The 21156-nt window shown below is 37.3% G+C and overlaps 2 protein-coding genes and 2 non-coding genes across 5 annotated transcripts in view; 2 read left to right on the plus strand and 2 right to left on the minus strand.

Annotated features, from left to right (window-relative positions):
* Positions 1-415: 415 nt before the first annotated feature.
* On the minus strand, positions 416-489 carry trnat-agu (transfer RNA threonine (anticodon AGU)). Its single transcript has one exon. It is a non-coding gene; the product is annotated as a tRNA-Thr (tRNA).
* Positions 490-1156: 667 nt separating this feature from the next.
* Positions 1157-1230, minus strand: trnat-agu (transfer RNA threonine (anticodon AGU)). Its single transcript has one exon. It is a non-coding gene; the product is annotated as a tRNA-Thr (tRNA).
* A 128-nt stretch (positions 1231-1358) lies between these two features.
* Positions 1359-4325, plus strand: zcchc10 (zinc finger, CCHC domain containing 10). The gene is made up of 4 exons (XM_087806835.1): positions 1359-1550; positions 2461-2622; positions 2943-2984; positions 3317-4325. The coding sequence occupies exons 1-4, from the start codon at positions 1510-1512 to the stop codon at positions 3534-3536; spliced, it is 465 nt and encodes a 154-aa protein (XP_087662961.1). The 5' UTR covers positions 1359-1509; the 3' UTR covers positions 3537-4325.
* Positions 4326-6230: 1905 nt separating this feature from the next.
* Positions 6231-21156, plus strand: part of aff4 (ALF transcription elongation factor 4) — a 38449-nt gene continuing 23523 nt past the window's right edge. The window contains exon 1 of one of the 2 annotated variants that reach the window (XM_087806831.1): positions 6231-6502. Coding sequence is in view for 1 of the 2 variants with exons in the window: in XM_087806830.1 (XP_087662956.1) it covers positions 16576-16592 (17 nt within the window). In the remaining variant the exon portion in view is untranslated. Of the gene's footprint in view, positions 6503-16222; positions 16593-21156 lie in introns of those variants that run through there. The other variant, XM_087806830.1, reaches the window with a different exon arrangement.

A 21156-nucleotide genomic window follows, 5' to 3' on the forward strand; every position in this document is an offset into this window, starting at 1 on the left:
TGAAATGCTATTTGAAATCCGAAAATGTATAATGTAAAAAGAAGCATGGCAGAGGAAATAAAACAACCAAAAAGAGCTAATAAAACATGTTCAATTTGTGGGAACATTCCTGCTCGAGTCCTTGGATCAAAGTGTTTGAGTGACATCATCTGCTCTCTGTATAGTCACTTTAAGAAACAGTATTTTTACAATAGCTAGAGAATAAAAATGTCACAGGTCAAACAGCTAATCCTACTCCAGAGTATGATATATTCAATGTTCTTCGTACAAATGCCCCCAAAAGATGAACAACTACCATTGACATGATATGGAATCACAACTTTTAATTTAATTCTGTAAGTTTAAAGATTGTGCAATTTATTCTGTCATGTAAACTGAAGTAATTTGTAATTTGAGGTCAATAAACCTTTTCAAAAGGCACTGCTGGGATTCGAACCCAGGATCTCCTGTTTACTAGACAGGCGCTTTAACCATCTAAGCCACAGCGCCAAGTAGTTCAAGGACTCCCTGCAATCTGAGCAAACAACTTTCTTTGCTGTGAAATGTGTAGATTTTGTATTTAAACAAAATGATAATTATTTATAAAATAATTGTATTATGATATTATAATGCTTTATATATCCATATAATAAATAGTTGAACCATTGACTTTACTTTGAAGTATGTACACTTGTTTTTTCTGTATGATAATAATGATAATAATAGAAACAATGAAGTTGACATTTGATTTTTATTTGAGAACAACTTCATCTTCACCACTACAGCAAGGCCTCCAAGTGGAACCCTAATGTCGATGCGAAGGAGAAGCATATCTACTCTACTCCTAAGCCTAGGGAGGTGACCATGTTCCTCGTCCTATCTCCAAGGAAGATCCCAGATACCTTCTGGAGAAAACACATTACGGCAGTGCGTAAGGGCGATGTAGTTATTTTGGTCACTACTCGTCCATAGTCAGCATAGTTGAGACAGGGACGTAGATCGACAAGTATATACAAAGCTTTGCCTTTTAGCTTAGCTTTTTTTTCCGCCACCACAGGTCAGTGATGCGTCCACATAACTGTTGGTAACAATATAATAGTGAGAATTTTAAAATAGGATTTTATTTTGAATTTCAAATCATTTCACAAGAGATGCCTTGTAATGCGGGAATATCAAAAGGCACTGCTGGGATTCGAACCCAGGATCTCCTGTTTACTAGACAGGCGCTTTAACCATCTAAGCCACAGCGCCGGTGGACTCCTTTAGGAAATGGGCGGTACTGCAAGAATATCTACGGTGAATCTAAAACGAGTCAAATTAAAATTTAACCGGATATGATTCAGATCAAGTTAATTCAATATCACGCCATTAACTGAAATAAGTTAACAGTGGCATCTCATTTATGTTTAAAACAGCTTATGACCGGTAGGTGGCAGTATAGGCAACTAAGTGTATATACATGAGACACATCCCGGAAATGACGTCTTTTCGGTGTGTTTTTTTTTTGAACCGTGAAAAGTAAACTCCAACATGGCGACTCCTATGCACAGGCTGATAGCCAGACGACAAGCGTGAGTAAATTCATTGTTATCTTAAAAAACGATGTTATATATTTGCCAAGTGTGCCAAGGGAACTTACTAAATGATCGATTTACGTGGTTAAAGGGCTTTTTACAAGAGGAGTGAAAGAATCACCGAACGTCGCCTGGTCGTCTTTACGTTGTTAAAATAAATATACAACCACACAAAAGCTACTTCTATAAATCCTCTCATATATTATTTAACCAAACTATCAATGTCTACGCAGCTATAAACTATATCTATACGCTCTTTGTAACAGAACCATCACGTTATTGGATTGTTTAACAAACACGTTTGCGATCTAATAATAGTAACTTTTTATTTAGTTCATTCAGTCATTTTCACTAAATGCATGATCTTTCTTTCTAACTTATCTTGTTCTTTACATCAGTTTCAGTAACATTTTTAAGATTTTACTCGAAATGAAACAATCGTACACTTCGAGTAATACAGATTCATGTTCAACTATAGTATAATATATAGTTTTCATCTGTGCATACACAGCAAGCTCGTCTCATCCTGTTTAAATATATCTTGATAAATCTCCCTCATCACAATGATTATTTTTATTCACTACCTCCATGAATCTCACTGCCTGTCTTCCACTTGAAATCCTGTAACAGATATTCTTGTATCAAAACAGAGTTCATCTTGGATTTATTAAAATGGAAGAAGTGGAGTTTACTTGATAAAACACAAACAAACTATATCCAAACTCACTTTTATGGTCAAGTGTACCTTTTATAAAACATGAAAAAGGTTTCATAATATCCTCTTTCTTGCTCTTAAAACCTTTTGTATGTTTATAATGACTCATTCAAGTCGGCGGCGTCACAATGAAACCCTGGTTTTGATCAAATCTATTTGTTGTTATATCTGTTCTTCTCTTGTAACGTGCAGGGAGGCCAACAAACAGAATGTACGCTGCCAGAAATGTTTGGAAATGGGACACTGGACCTATGAGTGCACGGGGAAAAGAAAATATGTGCACAGACCCTCGAGAACAGTCGAGTTGAAAAAGAAAATCAAGGAGTTTGAAAACAGACCACTCAGCATTACCGGGTAGGATGCTGGCATTTGTTCTGCTTCTGCTCTTTGTGGATTTACAGCAAATAGAAAATCAGACATTTGATGAGTTGGTTTTTAAGGCAAATGTTTCAGATCAATCAATTACAGCCATCAAATGTGTTGTATGTAAGAAAGTCAATATTTCATGTATTGGTGTTTACAAATTATGTATTTTAAATGTGTATATTGTTTATTTATTTGATTAATATACCCATGTTTTGCCCTGAGACAACATAATTCTTCAATCGTGGCAGTTGTTTGATGATTTATCGGTTATCAATCATTCTATTAATCATATTTTCTTTTCTCCTCAGACCTGGAACAGACTCCTCCAGTGGACAGAAAGTAAAGAAGAAGTAAGTGATTTAAGTTATTTTGTTTGTATAGGAAAAAACAACGAATACTTGCAGTTAAAGCCCAGTTATCAGATTCAGTTCAGTCTGTAGTAACATAAAACTTTTGTACCTTTTTTAAGGCAATAATCCCCACAAGTCACTCATTGTCCTGTTTATCCCATATCGTTTGACTGTTATCTTGCCACATATTTTCCTTTTTGACCACTAGGATAATTAGATTAAAGTCCTGCATTTTTGTCCAACTATTTTTTTGTCTCAGTTCAAGAGATTATCTAAACAACCCAAACACACACAACACCATCTTAACATGCTTGTTATTTGTCGCATCTCAGAGCCAAAGACTCGAGTGACAGCAACGACGATTCCAACAGCTCCTCCAGCGACTCCTCCAGCTCCTCGTCGGATGACAGCGACAGCAGCAGCGACAGTGACGACAGCTCCTCGTCGTCCTCCTCTTCCTCCAGCTCCTCCTCATCCTCCGAGAGCTCAGACTCTGAGAACGAAAGCGAGGCAGTTCAAGGTCCACCGAAGAAGAAGAAAAAGAAGAAGTGATCATCCGAAGACTTTTCTCTCTCTTGCCGCTGGCTCTCAGCTCTCAGTTTTCATTTTTACGTAGATGTTTTTTCTATTATAAACCTTCTAGTTCCAAAATAAAAAAAACTGTTTCTCAGTGTTTTACTATGATTTAATTGTTAATTGTAATTTTGCTATCAGGAGAGGAAACCTTCTCGTAGTTATTATACATTAGTAATCATAGCTACTTGATGTCTGTTATATCGATGGTCATGTGTCATTAACTATGGCTAAGCTAATACAATTCCAAGAAATCTAAATTTGTGAGTTTTTTTTTTCCTTATATCAAGTTTTTTTTTTGTCAACCTATTGGTTCAAGTGAAATGTGCTGTTTATCAGTAGTTTCTGGAATACTTTTTTACAGGCAACAAAAAAGATGGCAGGTCGGGCTCATAGCAAGTAGTTGTATATAAGCAGTGTAAACAAGAGGGGGCTCAGCACAAAGCCGTAAGGGGAGCCAAGCGTAACGGAGGTGATTTTTTGCATCCTGGCAGTTTGTGGTCTGTCGGTCAGGAAGTCCAGCATCCAGTTACAGAGGTAGATAAAGTGTGTAGCTTCTGCACCAGGTTCAACACCATCAGTCATACTTCCAAGGCACAATAATTCTAACATTAACATAACATGTTTCCTGTTGTTAAATTTACATTGTCCAAAAAATAATAAACATTTCCACATTTCCAGATTATAAAATGCCTTTTTTTGTCAATTTACCTTTTGTGGAAAAAGTCCTGTTCCTTGAACTGAATAAAAATATTTTTTGGAAAATAAGTCCTTTCCCAGATATTCACTTCTTGAATAGAACATCTCAAATATGCACCCACAACTGTCATTCGACCCAAAGCCGGAAAGACGCAGCTTTAAATATTAAGTGTTTATTAATTATTACAAATGATTGAAGAGAAATATTTAAATGGTAAATTGTATCTACCACTTCAAAAGGTATCAAATTTGGTCTATTGTGTCTTGTTTGTACAATTTGTTTGTAACATTTCATGTTATCACAAGCTGGTGTTTTTTTAATTGAATTTCCTTAAATAATAATATGTATATCCATTATACCTATTGTTCGGGAAACACCACCCCTCACAGAAAACACTATAAACAATAATAATAAAATGAAATGAAAAAAAAAAGAGAAATAATAAAAATTATATTTGTGGTTTACTGGTTATTCTACTGGATAATTACCCAATACAAAAAGTTCAAGTTCACATTCTGGAACTCCTGTTGTGTTATCAGTTTTATCTTGATCTTTAAAATATATACTTTATTGTATATTGTTTTGATTGTTTAAGCGCTTTGTGACCCTGGTCTGGAAAATAATTTTCCAAAATGTAGGTACGTTTGGACATTTACAATATAATATAAAAGAGAAGATGGAGCCTGATTTCTCGTCACTGTCATTTTAATTGTGTTGTCCTTATTTTCATTAGCCTATTTTATTTATTTGTAGTCTCACATTTAAGAAAGAAAATGTGTGTCAAAATATTAAAATGATTCAAACCCTTTTTTCCTTTCAAAGTATAAAACAAATCTACAACTTAAACTTAAATGTGTCTCAAGGTTATTACACTTGCATTATTCTGGGTCTTCTCAGGCCGTCTTATCAACAACAGACTTTAGGTTTGAGCCTCGTGTTCTGTGCATAACAATGAAGCTCGTGAAGCACCACACCCTGCAAGATCTGCCGGTGGATTTAAGTTTGTCCAACCGCAGAAAAAGTCCCGCATGTATCAACATAATCCTCGCGAGGAACGTGATGCGCCATCGAAGCTTAAACCCAGAGCTGGAGTTCCTGATGCGACCAGCAGGGGCACTGTCATAACAGAGATTAAACCCATAAAGCCAGGAGGGTTGAGCTGAGGGCAGCTGGACTTGGCCGCAGATAAGAGAGACATCCTAGTCCACCGTGTGCTTTTCATGCTTCCCCGGAGATTTTACTCTCATTTACATGTGACCTCAAGTGACAACTCTGCACGACTGTCAACAATTCAAAACAGCGGTACGACAGTTTGTCAATGCAGCACTCGCCTTGTAAATTGTAATGTGAGTTGTGAATAAAGTGTTGAAAGAAATAACATTTCGTCTAACCATTTTTAACTTTCACCCCTGTGTTGCATAAGCGACCATTTCTACTGCAATCATTTTAATTAAATTAAAAGATTTTATATAATTATTTATTAATATTAATTAAATTATTATTGATCTATAAATGATAAATACAGAGATCCTCAAAAGGAATGCAATACAAACAAAAAATACAATCGCACACAGCCAGTAATTGCATATTTATAACTTAGAAGCCACAATTGAGAATTCGTTTTATTGATTCATTTTCCGCAGCTTTCTGCTTTAATAGCTATGATGGGTTAAGGTAAGGTAAGGTAAGGTAAAACTTTATTGATCCCTCAGGAGGTCTCCTTCGGGAAATTGTTTTTTCCAATAGCCACAGAAAATACAGCAATTTTTCATAAAAAATAAATCAAAATAAAATAAGAATAAGAACAAGAACAAAGAGAAATAAAGAGAAAGAACAAGATGATACAATCTAATTATTATTATTATTATTATTTCTATTTTTGTCTGACAGCCGAGGCTGAAATTTCCGAGCCCCATAAACGCACCGCGGCTGCTGCGCTCATGCACACAGTCCTGTCTGTGGTACCTGCTGACTACTGAACTTAGCTAGCAGCCCTTTCTACCTTTTCAGCCACTTCTGTCTTAGAAACATCACAACATGAAGAGGCGCCTCATGGCACCCTTTCTGTTTCCCATCGACTCGCATCGGAGGAAACGGAGGACGTCCATCCGGCTGTAGTGTTCGAGCTGTTAAAGTGTCACTAGCTGAGTCCATTTTGCGTGTAATTGGAAGTGGAAAAGACAAAGAGAAAAAAAAAGAGCTTTCCAATAGCTAGAATGGTTTGGGCCTAAAAAGAAGACAAGAGGTAAGGATGCCACAATATGTTCCTTTTTACTTTTATTCTTTATCCTTCGTCTCTGGCGTCTCTGCCGATTCTTGCCGCTGTTATCTTTGAATTCCGCATAAAATATCTATGGTTCCGGATCTGGCTAGCCTTAGCATTAGCCTCAGACTCGGCGAGCTAACATGCTAACGCATAGATGCAGGCAGGTAGTTAGCTTTGCTAGCATCCTGCTAAGTGTACGCACAGTTGTTTCACTCTTTTTAAGTGAAAACAAGTAGTTGGCAATACTATATACTATAAAGATAAAAGACAACACGGGGTGTCTTTATGAGCGAGGTGCTGTTTTCTTTCCAGAAAGTATCATGTCATGTTTTTGTTCCTGTAATGTTATTTCGTGACGTGTACTGTTTATATTTAAATCGTAATGTAGTGACTCTTACTATTTTTTAAATAAACAAGTAGCACGATACATAATAATAATAACAATAATAAATTAATTTATAAGCGTATTGTTGACATTCTAAGTCTACATTGTTTGTTTATCACGAATACATTTATATAAACGGGTTGATATTTTACACGGGAAATTCGTCATTTTGTCAAAGGCTCAACGGTTAAAATAAATGTATAAAGTTTCAAAAGCCATTTACTTATTCGATTCTATAAAAGTTTTTTTGTGTGTTTAAACAAGCAAACATATGCTGGCAAAGGCCACTATTGCAGTGTCTTGATATGACGAGCGTTATGGGAAACGTCCCTGTTGTTGAACTTATAAGTCAGTGGAGTTTAAAAGCCAGCTGATGGTATTTTCTGGGAAGCCATTTTACTTGCCACGGATGGGGGAAGGGCTAGACATTCATCAAAACTGTTGTGGTCACAAAGTGACTCTCGAGGCTCTGAGTCAGTGTAGGGTACATTCTAGATGTATATTGCTGATGATGGAGGCACGGACGTGTTTATCTTGGTTGTCACAGGACTGTGGGGGTGGGCGTTGTTTAGGTCATGAACCCACTATTGCAGGAAGGTGTGAACAGACTGTTTTACTGTATATATTTAAAAAAATAAATATGTTTTTATTTGAGTTGGACTGATACATTATGTATAGTTACAAACATGGTTGAACAAGAGTTGGACCAGAGTCACAAAGTGCTTTAACAATAAAAAACAAAACACAGCTTAAATATATACTTTAAAAGGCTTAGAAAAGATCATGCTTGTTTTATCTTGTTAAAAAGTAATGAATCTGTAGACGTCAATGAGAAACAATTGAGATAAATAACTGATAACATTGAAGGAATAATTATTTGATAATTTCTTAGCATGTCAATCAAATTCAAATTGTATGAAACTTTCTATATGGGTGGTATATACTTAAAAGTATAAACACTTTCCCCTCCATTGTCTTTTCATTCTTTGCCTGTGTTCACCAACTATAGAACCTGAGCAAAGGTATAGATAATTATAAAATAATGTGTGTGTATACCCTAAAGTATTCCACATTTCATATTGGATTAGACACGAATACCCCTTTTAATACTGAAAATGGTGTGCATTCTTGTGGATTTTCGATTTTGTTCACAAACGCACAAATGAAAGCTGAAATGTCTGTTTAAACCTGCAAATGTGAAAAAGAAATAATTTTACTTGAAAAAAATGTGACACAAGATTAAAAAACACTTCTATGTATGTATCTTCTAAGTAAGTAAGTAATTGTTATTTCTAAAGTTCCTTTCTAGACCAGGGTCCCAAAGTGCTTTAACAATCAAAAACAATACACAGTTAAAATATATACTTAAAAGTAAAGACACATAAGACAAACACCGGAGTCCCAGAAAGTCAGGGAAAAGCCTGCAAAAATAAGAATGTCTTAAGATGTTTCTTAGTGCATTTAGAAAACAGGCCTGGCCTTGAGTAAACAAAATGGAATCTGATTCTGTATGTTTGAAATGGTTGAACAAAATCAAACGCAACAGCGATATACAACGACAACACCAGGTGAGTTAGCAGTTGAAGATGAGGAGCACAGACTACCTGCTAAAAACCAAGGGCGAGTGTTGTGAAATAATATTTGACTGATGATGAATTTGTGATTTTTTTTTTTTTAAAGTCTTTCTTCATCATGAAATTGCTCTACTTATAAGTCGTTATTGGGGTATTAACAGCGTACAGTAATAACAAACCTTGCTTTTTGTTATTGTGAAAGTATGAGGTATTATTAGCAAAATAAATTAATCAAACTTGGGTGTAAAAGATGCATGTTGCTTCTCTGCAATTGTTTTATTTTTTTCATAATTTCCTATGTATTTTACTTCATGAGTTAACATCATTTGAATGTGATTTTATGTTTTAATGAATAGTATGGCAACTTAAAATATATGGGCTGTTGAAATGATTTTCTCCATCGCTGGCATACAATATGTCTCTCTGTTTGATACTTTCACAGCCTTGAAAACTGTGGGAGAGAACAATTAAACCCATGGACACGTGTGAAAAGCTGCTTAAAGCACAGTGTGTTTATAGCTCAAGAATAAACAGATTAACAAAACATATCACAATTAAAGCTCCATGTGAGTCTAACTATTCCTAATGATTGATTTTTTTTCAGTGTTTGCTGCCAACGATAAGTATTATCTAGCCTAGCTCAGGTTCCATTACAACCTCCCAGCTCCTCCTGGTGGAGAGGACTTATCGCACCATTCGCAGCTGTTCGCACTGTACACGAGGCGTCTCAGCCTTGTGCTGCGAGTGCAAATGTCTTGGGCTGCTTCTTCTTCAGGCACTTGTAATTAGCTCCTATATTGATATTGTTTTCAAGACTTTGTTTATCCAGCAGAGCTGTGATATCACACTGTGCCTTTGTCAGTAAATTAAAACCCGACACCTGTTTTATAAGGTGTCATTAGCAGTTGATGAGTTCAAGTTCTTCTTTTGTAAAGTCGGTTTGTTAACCCTTCCATGTGGTCTGTTATCGGCTCTATCCGTGTACACTCACAGTTAGCATTAGTCTTCATCGTACACCGGATTTCCCAGACTACTTTCTGGTTTGCATATCATGGTGTGTGTTGTGAATGTGTCTAATGCTATATATAATATTTTGGTGGAAGTATTTCTTTATTCTGTCAGTCACATGCTGAGGTATGATCAGTTGTCTTTTCAGCCACTACTTCTTTTTTTGTTTGTTTAAAAAAAAAAAAATCTTGTTCTTTCACAAGGCTAGTGGTTGGACATGAACATAATTATGATCACAAGTCAGTCTGTTCAGAAATGTAACTCCTAAAATAACTACACTTTATGGTAATCTTTGTTAAATCAATAATAATAAGAATGTTATGATGACTTGAAAATGGGATTGCGTTTGGGTTATTTTTCCACTTCCCATTACTATTTGTTTTGTGAAATAATGATTTGGTCATCATTCAAATGTGTTACTGATAAAAGTTGCCATCACATGTTGCTATCATAATTTCTGTGAAACGTCTCACTGATAAAAGATGACAAATTTAAATGTGTGTAGAAATCCACAGAAGGTTAATGGATAAAGTTGAATTGTGGCCATTGTGTAACCATGACTTCTTTTCTTAATGTGTGTTTAACAGCCGGAGACATCTCTGAAAAATAAAATCACATAAACGACTGTGGCTTTACATGCACGATGTGCTTCCTTCCTGACATGTTAAGTTTGAGTGTAGCAGTTGTGCAACTTTCAAGTTTATAAGGGCCACTTCTGGTACCACGCCATAGCTTGGAGGGTTGCCTGTAGGTTAACGTTCAGGAATGCAGCAGTAAGGTGGATTCAGCAATGAGCTGAGGGGAGTTAGGAACCCTACTGCGATCGTCCAACTCAAGTTTTCAGTTTTAAACTTCTACACTGCGACCAAATGCGGATCCCCATATATCATTTATTGCTAAATATCATATTTGTTGGGGGAATATTACAAGCATTATATAGCATGTAAATAAGCGTACTAGTCGAGAGATTTGGCTTTGTATCAAATATGTAAAATATATGCTTACTATACAGTTTCAGATATGAAACCGATTGTGATGCAGCACAATTCAACGGCTATAAAACCTGGCATCAGAATAAGGTTTGTTTAGGTGCAAACACGGTACAAAAGCCAGCCTCATCTGAAATCTAGAGCAAAGTGTGTCCTGAGCGAACACCTGCAAGGTTCTCGTCAAATCTCATTTGCCTCACAAAGGAAGGTCTGTCGTGTGACGTGCTCCCCTCAAATCATCCTCTGCTAATTGGCTCATATCTAATCAGACATCTGCAGCTCTTTCTTAAGAATCCATCTGCACCGTATCTCACTGCCCGTGATCCAGTCTCTGCCATCAGTTCATCTTCTCCGGAGATTTTGGGTCTAGATGAGATGAACTTTGGTGGAAGTTGTTTTCAGAGATCTGTGCCGTCGAGGCGTTCCTCTGTTGTGTTGACCTGGTTTCTTTTGTAGACGTTTCCCCATGTTGGTTTGGTGCTTTGCATACAAACAAACAACAATCGACAACAAAAGGATCAGTAACAAGCATAGAAAACCATGGAATTTGAATATAGGCAAAATAAGTGAATGGATATGTGTAATGGCCTTTGTTGCCAAATAGTTTATATAATTATAAATTAAAAATATAGAAATTGTGCTTTGAAAATAATCAGATTTTGGGAGGACACATTCAGATACAAACATTGTGAATCAATCCTGCTATGAGTTGCAAACCAAAATAGGTCTGACTTGTCCAACCCTTGCTGCTGAGTCATTGACTGGAGTACATCTTGTACAAAGTGGCTCAAACTGTCGCCTTCCTCAACAGCTGTACTTGGCAGCACTGAACGTAGCGCAGTATAAACGCTTCCAGTCCCTCTGAGAAGAAGACAAATTGTCTTGCCAATTAACCGTCATTTGTATTAGGAATTACTTTTCAATTTGTCTGAGTGACTTGTGAAACCGTGTTCTTAACATGCAACTTTAAGTCCTCAATTTAAATGTTAAAATGTCTATTTTTCAGTTTATTTTTCTGTCCAGTTGCCAAAAATTAACTGATGGTTAAATTTAAATTGAACCTTGAATGTTCCCTGGGTAATGGCACTTGTGAAAACTAGCTCTCAGCAGACTATTAATATTCATCCTGTGGTTTATTGTTTCACCCCTCTTGTTGTTTGCACGTGTGCTCATTTTACTAGAATATATATACATAAGAGCTTTTATTTGAGAAGGTCGGGCTTCGTTTCAGCTGTTATTACACCAAGAAGGTGGTAAAACGACTGCTACTCAGGAACAATTGATTCACGTTTTGAGTGTTTAATGGTTCATTAGCTATAGCGCTTGTGACCTGCGTCGAGCTATTATCTGATCCAACCCGCACAAAGTGGCACTTTATGACAACAGCAAGAGGGTAACACTGTGACCGTTAAAGTGTGTGATACTGTTAAGCAGTAAGAATAAATGAAAATTCCAATAAAGTTTACAAATATACTTGTTATATTTAGAGATGAGCGTAGCACTTTATTTCAAGCCCATTTGAGTCTTGTTTTTTTAGGTTAATACTAACGTCTTACCTTTAAAAAAAAACAATGTTTTCATTATATAACCTATAGATCTTGTATTACATTAAGTAGAAAGTAGCATAATAGAAGAATATTTTGGTACAGTTTGTTTCGTTGGAATATGTGCTGTGGTCAGGTTAACTGACTTGTTTTGTTGAGCTAGAAATGACCACACAGAAGCCACAGTTACCTTCTTCAGTGCAATTGCAAATCTTCCAATCCCTAGTTTGGAGAGCTTTGCTTTTGCTATTTCACAGTCTATATTGAGACCACTATAGTGTAGCTATACTCTGGCTGATCTTGTTGAGCTGAATAACATGCATTTCAAGCTAGATCTAAAAGGTGTGTTTTCAGTCATGCTATATGACCTTTTGTTGTTGGACAAAATGGCTTGAGATTGTTTTTCTGTGTCTGCAGTCTTGGATAACGGGGGTTGTATTGGCAAGAATTTAGCGATACGTATTACAATACAGATAAATCGATATAAATATATGGTGATATTTTAGGAACATTAATTTTCTTTTTAAGAATGTTATTGCAGGACAACTTTCGCATAGTAAACACAGAATCGGACGCAACATCAGCTAACTTGATTTAAACAGAGGAATCTATATTTGTATTTCACAAGAGAAGAAATCAAGTGAATATTTTAATAGTTAACTAAAAGATCTATATGGTATCATAAAAGGAATATTACCATTAACTTCATCTATATTTTCTAACACCACCCAATGGATAAAAGTTGAGATCGTCAAACCTTTTGCATTTTGTCAATAAATAATTTAGCCTATGTTGTCAAAATAATGAAGTGGATTGAAAAAAGTAGTTTTGTCAAGCTGACACTGCTTTTTAGCAAATATTTCCTATCCTAAACCAAAAAAGTTTTTTAATCTTTATAAAACCATTAAGTCTATCTTATTAAGAGCTAACATCAAAATGACCTGTGGGTAACTTCAAACTCCATTGAAACCATTTTTGTGTAAACTGGCCTTGTCCGTGAAAAGCTCCCATCCACTGAAAAATTGAGTGAGCATATAGAAATCCGCTGACTAAACAGTGAAAGTTGGCATTGTCCATTGTCAGAAAACTCGGCAAAGGCCGGATCAGTGAGAAGTGAGAGCCTTTGACATTTTGGGTGTGCGCAGTGAAGAGGATGAGTGACGCAGGGCCTTTGAAAGCTTTGCCAAATAATTGGGGGTTTTGTGTCATGGTCCACGTGAAACCAGATGAAAGGGTAAAAAAATAACGTAATTTGTGCCCAGAATGAGAGTCAGGTGGAGCTGGGTTTAATGATCTAAAGTTAATGTATTGTACACTACATTTCTAGATGCTTTTTTAATCTTTGTGGTCAATTTGTAATAGTATCAGAATTCAGACAGTGACTCAGTAACGTTTAAACTTTAGATTACAGGGCTGGAATTCTTTATTTTACAAGTGTGCTCACATGAGGGAACATTTTTTAATACACCGTGTCGCCTTCATACGTGTCCCTTGTTTGTTCTTGTATTAATCTAATCGCCTATTATCTCGTTGCCTGACAGTGTTTCGGATAACGCACACCTGCTGGGTGAAGACATTTCCACAAAGGGTCTCTCGAAATGTTTGAAAGCTTGCCGGATGAGAGCCGGTCCTTTGGCGAACACGCCAATCAACACTAAGTCCTGTTTTGATATGTAAATGGAGGTAATCTGCGGAGAGTTGAGAAGCCTCTCCTTAATTAGAAAACTCTAGAATCCACTATTTATTTATATTTAGTCTCTCTGCAAAACACCCCTCTGGGTTTTCTTTATCAATTCAACGGCGGGTTCCTGTCGGAGTGCTCTCTCCTCGCTCTCCTCCTCAAACAGCTGTTAAAGTGAGGCCAGTTTTTCAGCCTCTGAATGGACTCCTTTCTGGAATGCCTGCAGTCAGCATGTTTTGTTTCAGCAGCTCCAGGGGTGGTGGCACCGGCGGTCCATCTGCACCCATTACATTTTAATACATGCATGAAATCCTGGAGACGGCCCGATGATGGCTGAAGACAAATCCTTGCGAAGCTACTATCGTAATACAATTAACCCAGGAGTATTTGAACTACACCTTTTTTTTTTCTTTTTTTTTTCAAAGGCTCTTGTGAGATACAAAAAAAAAGTCAAGTATAGTTTTGATGTCTTAACTGTAACTGTGGGCTGTCGCCTCGACATCTTTATGTGCTTAACGGAGTATATTGAACACAAATGCATATAAAACTGACCATCTGTTGACAAAACCATTTCCAGTTGTTCTTTGATGTCATACACGCAGATGGTGATAAAAAAAAGAAAGAAAAAAAAGTCAAGTTTAATAGCCTGGATCTTGACTAGTGATTGGATACATATGTTAAAGCATCTTCATTATAATCCTTTTCACACTCGCCCTTTTATCTTCTAAAATCTGTTCAACATATCGTGTTCAAGGGTTAAAGCATTAAAAACTGTATTGACTTCAAGCAAAAAAAAGATATCTGATAATACCTGGGTATTTTATATTATATGTTGCAAATAAGATTTTCCAAGAGTGTTCCTTGAATGTTTCATTGTAAAAAAAACAAAAAACCCTGTACAGATATAGTCATTTTTTTTGTCAGAGTTTTCTGTAGTCATGAAAGGACATAACTGCCAAAAACATGTGAAGAAAGAATGTAGTGGTGAGTCTATTGAATCACAATTGGAGGTCAGGTCTGGTTTCACCTCAGCTGGGGCTCTTGGGTGAGAAAATGTGACTGCGAAAGGACCCGGAACAACCCCATGACCTCCTGTAGCCTCCAGGCATTGTGTTTGTGTGGTTGTGGTAAGGACATAGAAGACACTTACGGTAAAATAGATATACACTTGTATTCACAAGGTAAAAAAGAAACAGCCCTGTAACACAAACATGGGGATCTAGATTCTAAATGTTAAGACATTTTTCTCCTATGCAAAGTGTAACGGCTGCACCGTTCCCATTCAGTGACCTGCGCTCGTGTGTAGCAACTCTTTCTTTATCTATATGTGGTGAAAAGTTAAACTGAACTCTTGGTTGGATGGAAGTGTTGCGTGACATCCTGTGTTTCCAGAGAAAAATGGTTGCGACATCCTTGAAATTTCAGAATGTGTCATCACGTGCGGCTGATGAAAATGTCTCCCCCGTGTCTTACTAAAACCTAAGCGCTCGGTGAAAAAATCGGCGCTGTCTCTTTAAGAGGCTGCACGGGTGCGTGGCCCTGCGCTCAGGGGGGAGTAATGGGGGAGGGAGCTTGTTGTCAGAGAGGCTGATGCTGGTTGGCCGGGCCTCGGCGAGAGCAGTGACATCACGAGAAGGAGAAGTCCTGTGGTGTAAAATAACATGTCCATATATGGGACAAGGTGGACGGTTCCATTCTGGAGCGGAGGTGAGGTTTGCTCACTGGCTGGTTCCCCTTTTTGTTTTTTGACAATATCAGGCTTTATATGTTTGTATCGGATGATCTCAAACTTCACCAAAAGCACACACATTAACTCGGTATGTTGTTGAAAACTAAAAGACAACTTAATAAAAACAATTTTTTGTTGCCTTCCCACCTAATTATTTGGTAAACACGAAGACCGGAAATGAGTAAACGTATATTGTTTATATCCTCTAATCTCAACATTTTTCACACTATAATACAATTTCAAAATATTTACTTGGTTTCTTTTTGTGTCTGTGGTTTGACCTGATGATTATTGTTTGTGTGCAGTGAGTGAGTGAGTGAGTTTATGTGCTGATGTGTAGTTGAAACGGTTGAAACTTTTGTGTGTGTTTCTGTTAATATTGCCCGACTTATATTACACACATTTCCAAGCTTTATGGAAATCCAACTTATCATTCATGTCCGATTAAAAATGTAAAAACAACTAATTATAAACATCATACAGTTCTTTTTTTTTTTTGGTATTGACATCACATATCTATTATCAATACTTCTTCAAAATATCCAAAAACAATGGAAAAAAACACATTGATACCATTACGTGATACAGGTGGAGCTGGTCAAATAATTAAGGGCCTTTTATTTCCGGAATTTGCGGGTGTGAACCTAAATGTGACTCAATAAGTAACCAACTACATCGACTGAACAATGGGTTTAATTATATTTAATATGGGAGGCTGTATTTTGTTCGAGGTTGTCAAAGGATTTGCAGCTCAACCAAAACTCTCACACCCCGTCTCTCTCCTCCACCCCCGACCTCTTGTCGCCTTCTTTCCACTCTTCTAACGCAAACAAAAACAAAAGCCAGCAGCTCCCGGTAGCATGTGGCCACCCCCGCTGTTTGACGCCGTGGTATCTCCCGCGTAGAGCCGCCGCCTCCCCTCCCCGAGTCAAATTTGTCTTTACTCCAAGGAAATACTGTACCGTTTGAGAATGGAGCGAGAAAGTCTTCCACACTTTCAGCCGGAGTCTACCCGATGCGGAGCCTAGATTCGAGTTGACACAAGCGAGGGAGGGAGTCGTAGAGGTCATGGCGAGATTACTTCTGAGTCCCTGAGAGATCCTGTGAACCCTCCTCCTTCCAATGTCTCACTGGTTGGGGCCATGGCCTCTCAGTCAGGGTAAGAACTAAGACAACTTGTTGGCTGATTCACTCCTTTTCTCTCCTTCTTTGTCCTGATAAATCTCATCACTCCTTCGTCTTGATTAAAACTCCAGAATAACCCGGTCGTCCTGAAATGTGTGCCACATCTTCTGGTCCTCCTCGCTCAGAAGACGTGGCTGGGCTGTTATGATTGGAATAGACACGGATGAGCTGATTAATGTGGTACAGAGTGAACTGTCTCTTCAGCTTCGGAAGACTTTGACCTTTTCACAGTCGGCTGTTGAGTCATTGTCATAATCACGGACACTCATAACTACCGACTGTGCATTAAAGAAGCTACAGTGGAAGATGAACTCAAAAAAACTGTCATAATTTCATTAAACCAACTTTTAGAATGAGTGAGTTTACTTTATCTTCCACAGAAAAAAAAAAAAGCTTCGGCAGATTTACGAAACAACATCTCAGATGCTTCCTACTAGAATCTGCAGCATAATGCCTCTGCTTGTAGTAACTTTGTTGATGTTGTTTCGCCCACAGTGTGGTTTTTGTTTTGTGCTGCTCATCGCGATTATAGTGCTCTTTGCTCTTTCTGGAGTTCATACTGGTTTTATTATTCTGCGACGTCGTTCATTCAGTAGTGCTGTTGTTTATACTCTGAAACAGAAGTGTGTTGTGTTCTGAGTATTAACTTCAAACGTTGTTTAATAACTTGTTATTATGTTCTTAACTTTCATGCCAACAAGTTGGCAACATTAAGACCCCGTAGTTATGACACTAACTTGGTATGCCTTCTTACTATTTCGGTGTTTCTTATACATTGCTTTTTCACATTAGTTGGCCTTTATGGAAAAGAAACTAAATAATTAAACAGAAAACCGTGGGTTTTTTGGGTCTATAAGGTAACCATAATGGAATAATATGATGACTTTATATCGTGTTTGCTTTTCTGTAAAAGTTTTCTAATTGCTGGGTTAGTTAAAATAAAATCCACAATAAGACCCATGTATCTGGAACCCACTGTACTAAGTGGATACATTTCCATTGAATGATAATAAGGAAAATATTCTGTTGGCACAAAAAGGAATTCACTTTTTTTCTCCATGAACTATCTTATTTTCAACCATAATAATATTGCCCTATGTTCATTTTATCTATTTCAATACCCTTTTTTGTATTAGCCATGAATCGAATAATTGATTTCAACGTTACAGTTGGTGACACTAGTGCTTAAGAAGCACAACACACTGCATAAGTGCACATGGAAGCAAGTACTGCTCGTCTTCCAGATGAGGTGTGGCTCTAGGTTGTATTTTAAAACACAAAAAAATGCCATCGTCAGTTTGTTGGTCGTCTCATTTTCCATTGTCAACATTTGCTGGAAAATATTTTAAAATCCATTATTCTGTTTTTGAGAAATTTTGCCAACAGGCGGACTACGACAGACCAAACTTTGTAACTTTGTGGGTCAAGTTAATGTAAACATTGCATCAATCCATTCTCACAGGGTTAGGTTTATCTAGTTTTCTTTGAATCCCATCTCCTTGGTACTTATTTGAAAGTATAATTGATGTTACTTATGGTTTTTGTATTCACCCTACAAAAGTCAAGTTCCATGTCAACAAACATGACTGTTGGAATCTAACTGTGACAATCTTCAACTCCTTATCTGCAGAAAGTTCATTTTGCTTGATCATCACCCAACTTTAGTCTGTTTACAATTGAGGAGTGGCGGTTGTAGAAAAGTCCACTGTAGGAAAGCCTGAGGGGGGTGAGGATCTGATACAGTCATGGATTTAAAAGTTTGCTGCGGTTGAAGAGTAATTATTTAGGGGTGGGAATGTCAAACAAAACTTGAAACCTGAAAGACGAGACTCCTTACTTTTTGTTTTATTTTGTTGCCTTTTTTGGTTTAATTTCGATTTACGATTAAAGTTTTCATGCGTCTATAATTTTTTGATACTAGATACACAACAGGTTTTTCTCTAATTCAAGACATTCTCTTGATGATATACTGTATTCTATACATGCAAGAGTACATGGCAGAGCGGACCCTGAAAAAAAACATGCTCGGCCTCTAATTCTTAAACTATAAATAGTCTTGTGGCAGAAGCTCTGAACATCGCGTCAGAACCAGTAGCAGACAATTCAGCGTCTCTGTCTGATGAGCCGCTTTAGTACTGCGTGACTGGGTGTAACCCCGGTTTAACTAATAAAAACCAACAGAGAGGCTCAATTAGGCGAGCAGAATGGACACGGGTAGTATTTGCAATGGATTTTGTGCCCGAGGCGCCTGATCGTTAAGAGCTGTGCTAACAGTGGCTTGTTTGCACTTTTAAGCTCTAAAACTGATGTTGATGGTCTCATTTACATGTACATGTAGTAGCAGGATATTGAACGCCACCGCAGAGGTTGCGGTAAGGAGAGGAAACCAGAGTTCTAAGACAAGTGCAGAGACTAAAACCTAGTACAAGACGAGGATTTTTTTTTTTAGCTCAGAATTTATCGCAATTCATAACATACTATTGAACTGGTGAATCATCTTACTAAAACATGGCATAGATTGTCATATAATTTTTAAAAAGTCGGTTGAAAATGCATGATTACCTTTTAGAAAGGGCTTTTGTGTTTTCAAAGTTGGCTTGCATTGAGCTGTAACCCTTGTCATATATTGACCCTTAAGTTGTTTCATCTAGATTGTGCATCTTAAAGCAACACTTCTTGAGATTTAATAGTTGTTTTTGGTTCCCCCAGCATTAAAAGGGTGTCATTGTGGCGTGGAGTCATGAAACACTGCCACAGATAAATAGATGGTTGTTGGGTTTCAAGTTTTATCCCGTTTTATAAAAAAAACAACTCATTATCTCTGTACAAATAAGGTAAATGACTACTGGATATCAGTTTGTTTGTGTCTGTTGGGATTTAAAACAATCATGGAATGGAAACCATTTTCTCATTACCTTTATTACCCTTTAGTAATCTGAATACATAATCCTTACGAAGAACTGAAGCCAAACAGCTTAACTTAAAGGGGCACAAGTCGTACCCTTGCACAAGTTGCTTTTGTAAAATTTAGAATCAACAATTGCCCAGCTTGATCACATTTAGTGTCTGGCGAGAAAACCCTTTACAAGCGGAGGAAAAACTTACAAACTGCTCACAACAGGACCCTGGTTCACCACAAGTTGTATTCCAAGCCGGGATCTTCTTACCGTGCCGCCGCAGCACCTCGCCACTAACCCCTCTGATTTAACTTTGTGGCTTAAATTGAGTTAAAATCACTCTTAATGAAGCTGAAAAGAGTAGAACTGAACACGCTGAATTTGCAGATGTCAGATGACTCTCGCCACGTCTTATTCAAGGAAGTTGAAGCTCGAATTCCGACTTCACAGAAACCGTTATTTACATGTTTGCACTGAAAACAATTGGCTCTGGAGGCTGAAAAAAAAGGTTAACCCAAGCAAAATGTATGGTTAGAGGGAAGTGCTTCGTCTTTTTTTTTTCGTGGTCTTCCTTTGTATCAAACTACCTCAGTAGGTAACACTGGCAACGGTTTTGGTTTGCAAACTCTTCAGGTCATATTTCCCCTGGCCATCTGTGCAAGGATTGTGCCCAAGGAAAGCTGGAGCACAGCGTCTAGACCAGCCTAAGCTTATTTGTGACGACTTTCACCTAAATTGATCTCCCTGTCCTCCAGTATTGTCCATAGAATGGGTTCTAAATTAAATCCATCATCAGCCATTTTGGCCTATGCTGCTCATATAAGAAACAACAATATCAATTTTTGAGAAATTAAAGTTTGGCTCAGGGCTGGTCTCTTAGTGGGAGAAATGTCAAGTAAAAAAACATAACTCAGAACCTTTAATGCATTTGTCTATTAAAAACAAGTGTTTTGTTGATTCAGGGATTGTGTGAACTATTTTTCCTTGGCAGAGGTCTGCACTTTCCGAGTGCTTTTCTGGTTAAAGTTAAATTTTCTTTATGGATGTTATCAGCCAGCGTTATCCAAGTTTTCAATTCCACTCTTGATGTCTGACGCAGCAAGGAGCAGTTGAAATATACTAGTAAAATAAGTTGATCTCTAAAAATAAAATATTTTCTGTCATGTTTAAGAAGTGTTTTCTTGATGGTGTGTAGATAGTTGATCATTTTAGATGTTAAAGAGAACTCTTACAAACGGAGTGATCTGGTTGTGCGAAAAGTATCCTTACTGCGACGTGAAAAGAAAAAACGTCTTGACATTTTTTTTTGTTTTTCCCTCGGCAGTTTTTAACGCCTCACCAAGCACTTCATGGAAACTAGCTGACCCTTTTTGTTCATATTTACCAAGTTCACTCTGCGTGACGTCAGCCCTGTTTCGGGTCGACGGAGGGTCACGGCTCGGTGACGGATCAAAGTTAAATCCTACGGCTGATGTGTACTGTCAACTCTTGCTATTTATAATACCTGTTTTTTCAAGTTGGATTACTCCTAGTGCCATCTTTATGGCTAGCAAAACACAAAAGTGCTTCACAGTTGTCCTGTTTTTTCTCTCTCTCTCTCTCTCTCTCTCTCTCTCTCTCTCTATATATATATATATATAT

Source organism: Callionymus lyra, chromosome 14, assembly GCF_982586985.1.
Source record: "Callionymus lyra chromosome 14, fCalLyr1.hap1.1, whole genome shotgun sequence".
Classification (NCBI taxonomy): Eukaryota; Metazoa; Chordata; class Actinopteri; order Syngnathiformes; family Callionymidae; genus Callionymus; species Callionymus lyra.

What these genes read in the sequence shown, in the direction of transcription:
- zcchc10 (XM_087806835.1), top strand. Translation starts at nt 1,510, where the DNA reads ATGGCGACTCCTATGCACAGGCTGATAGCCAGACGACAAGC. An exon ending in AGACCACTCAGCATTACCGG is followed by an intron (nt 2,623 to 2,942) that starts GTAGGATGCTGG and finishes TTTTCTCCTCAG; the next exon opens with ACCTGGAACAGACTCCTCCA. An exon ending in GGACAGAAAGTAAAGAAGAA is followed by an intron (nt 2,985 to 3,316) that starts GTAAGTGATTTA and finishes GTCGCATCTCAG; the next exon opens with AGCCAAAGACTCGAGTGACA.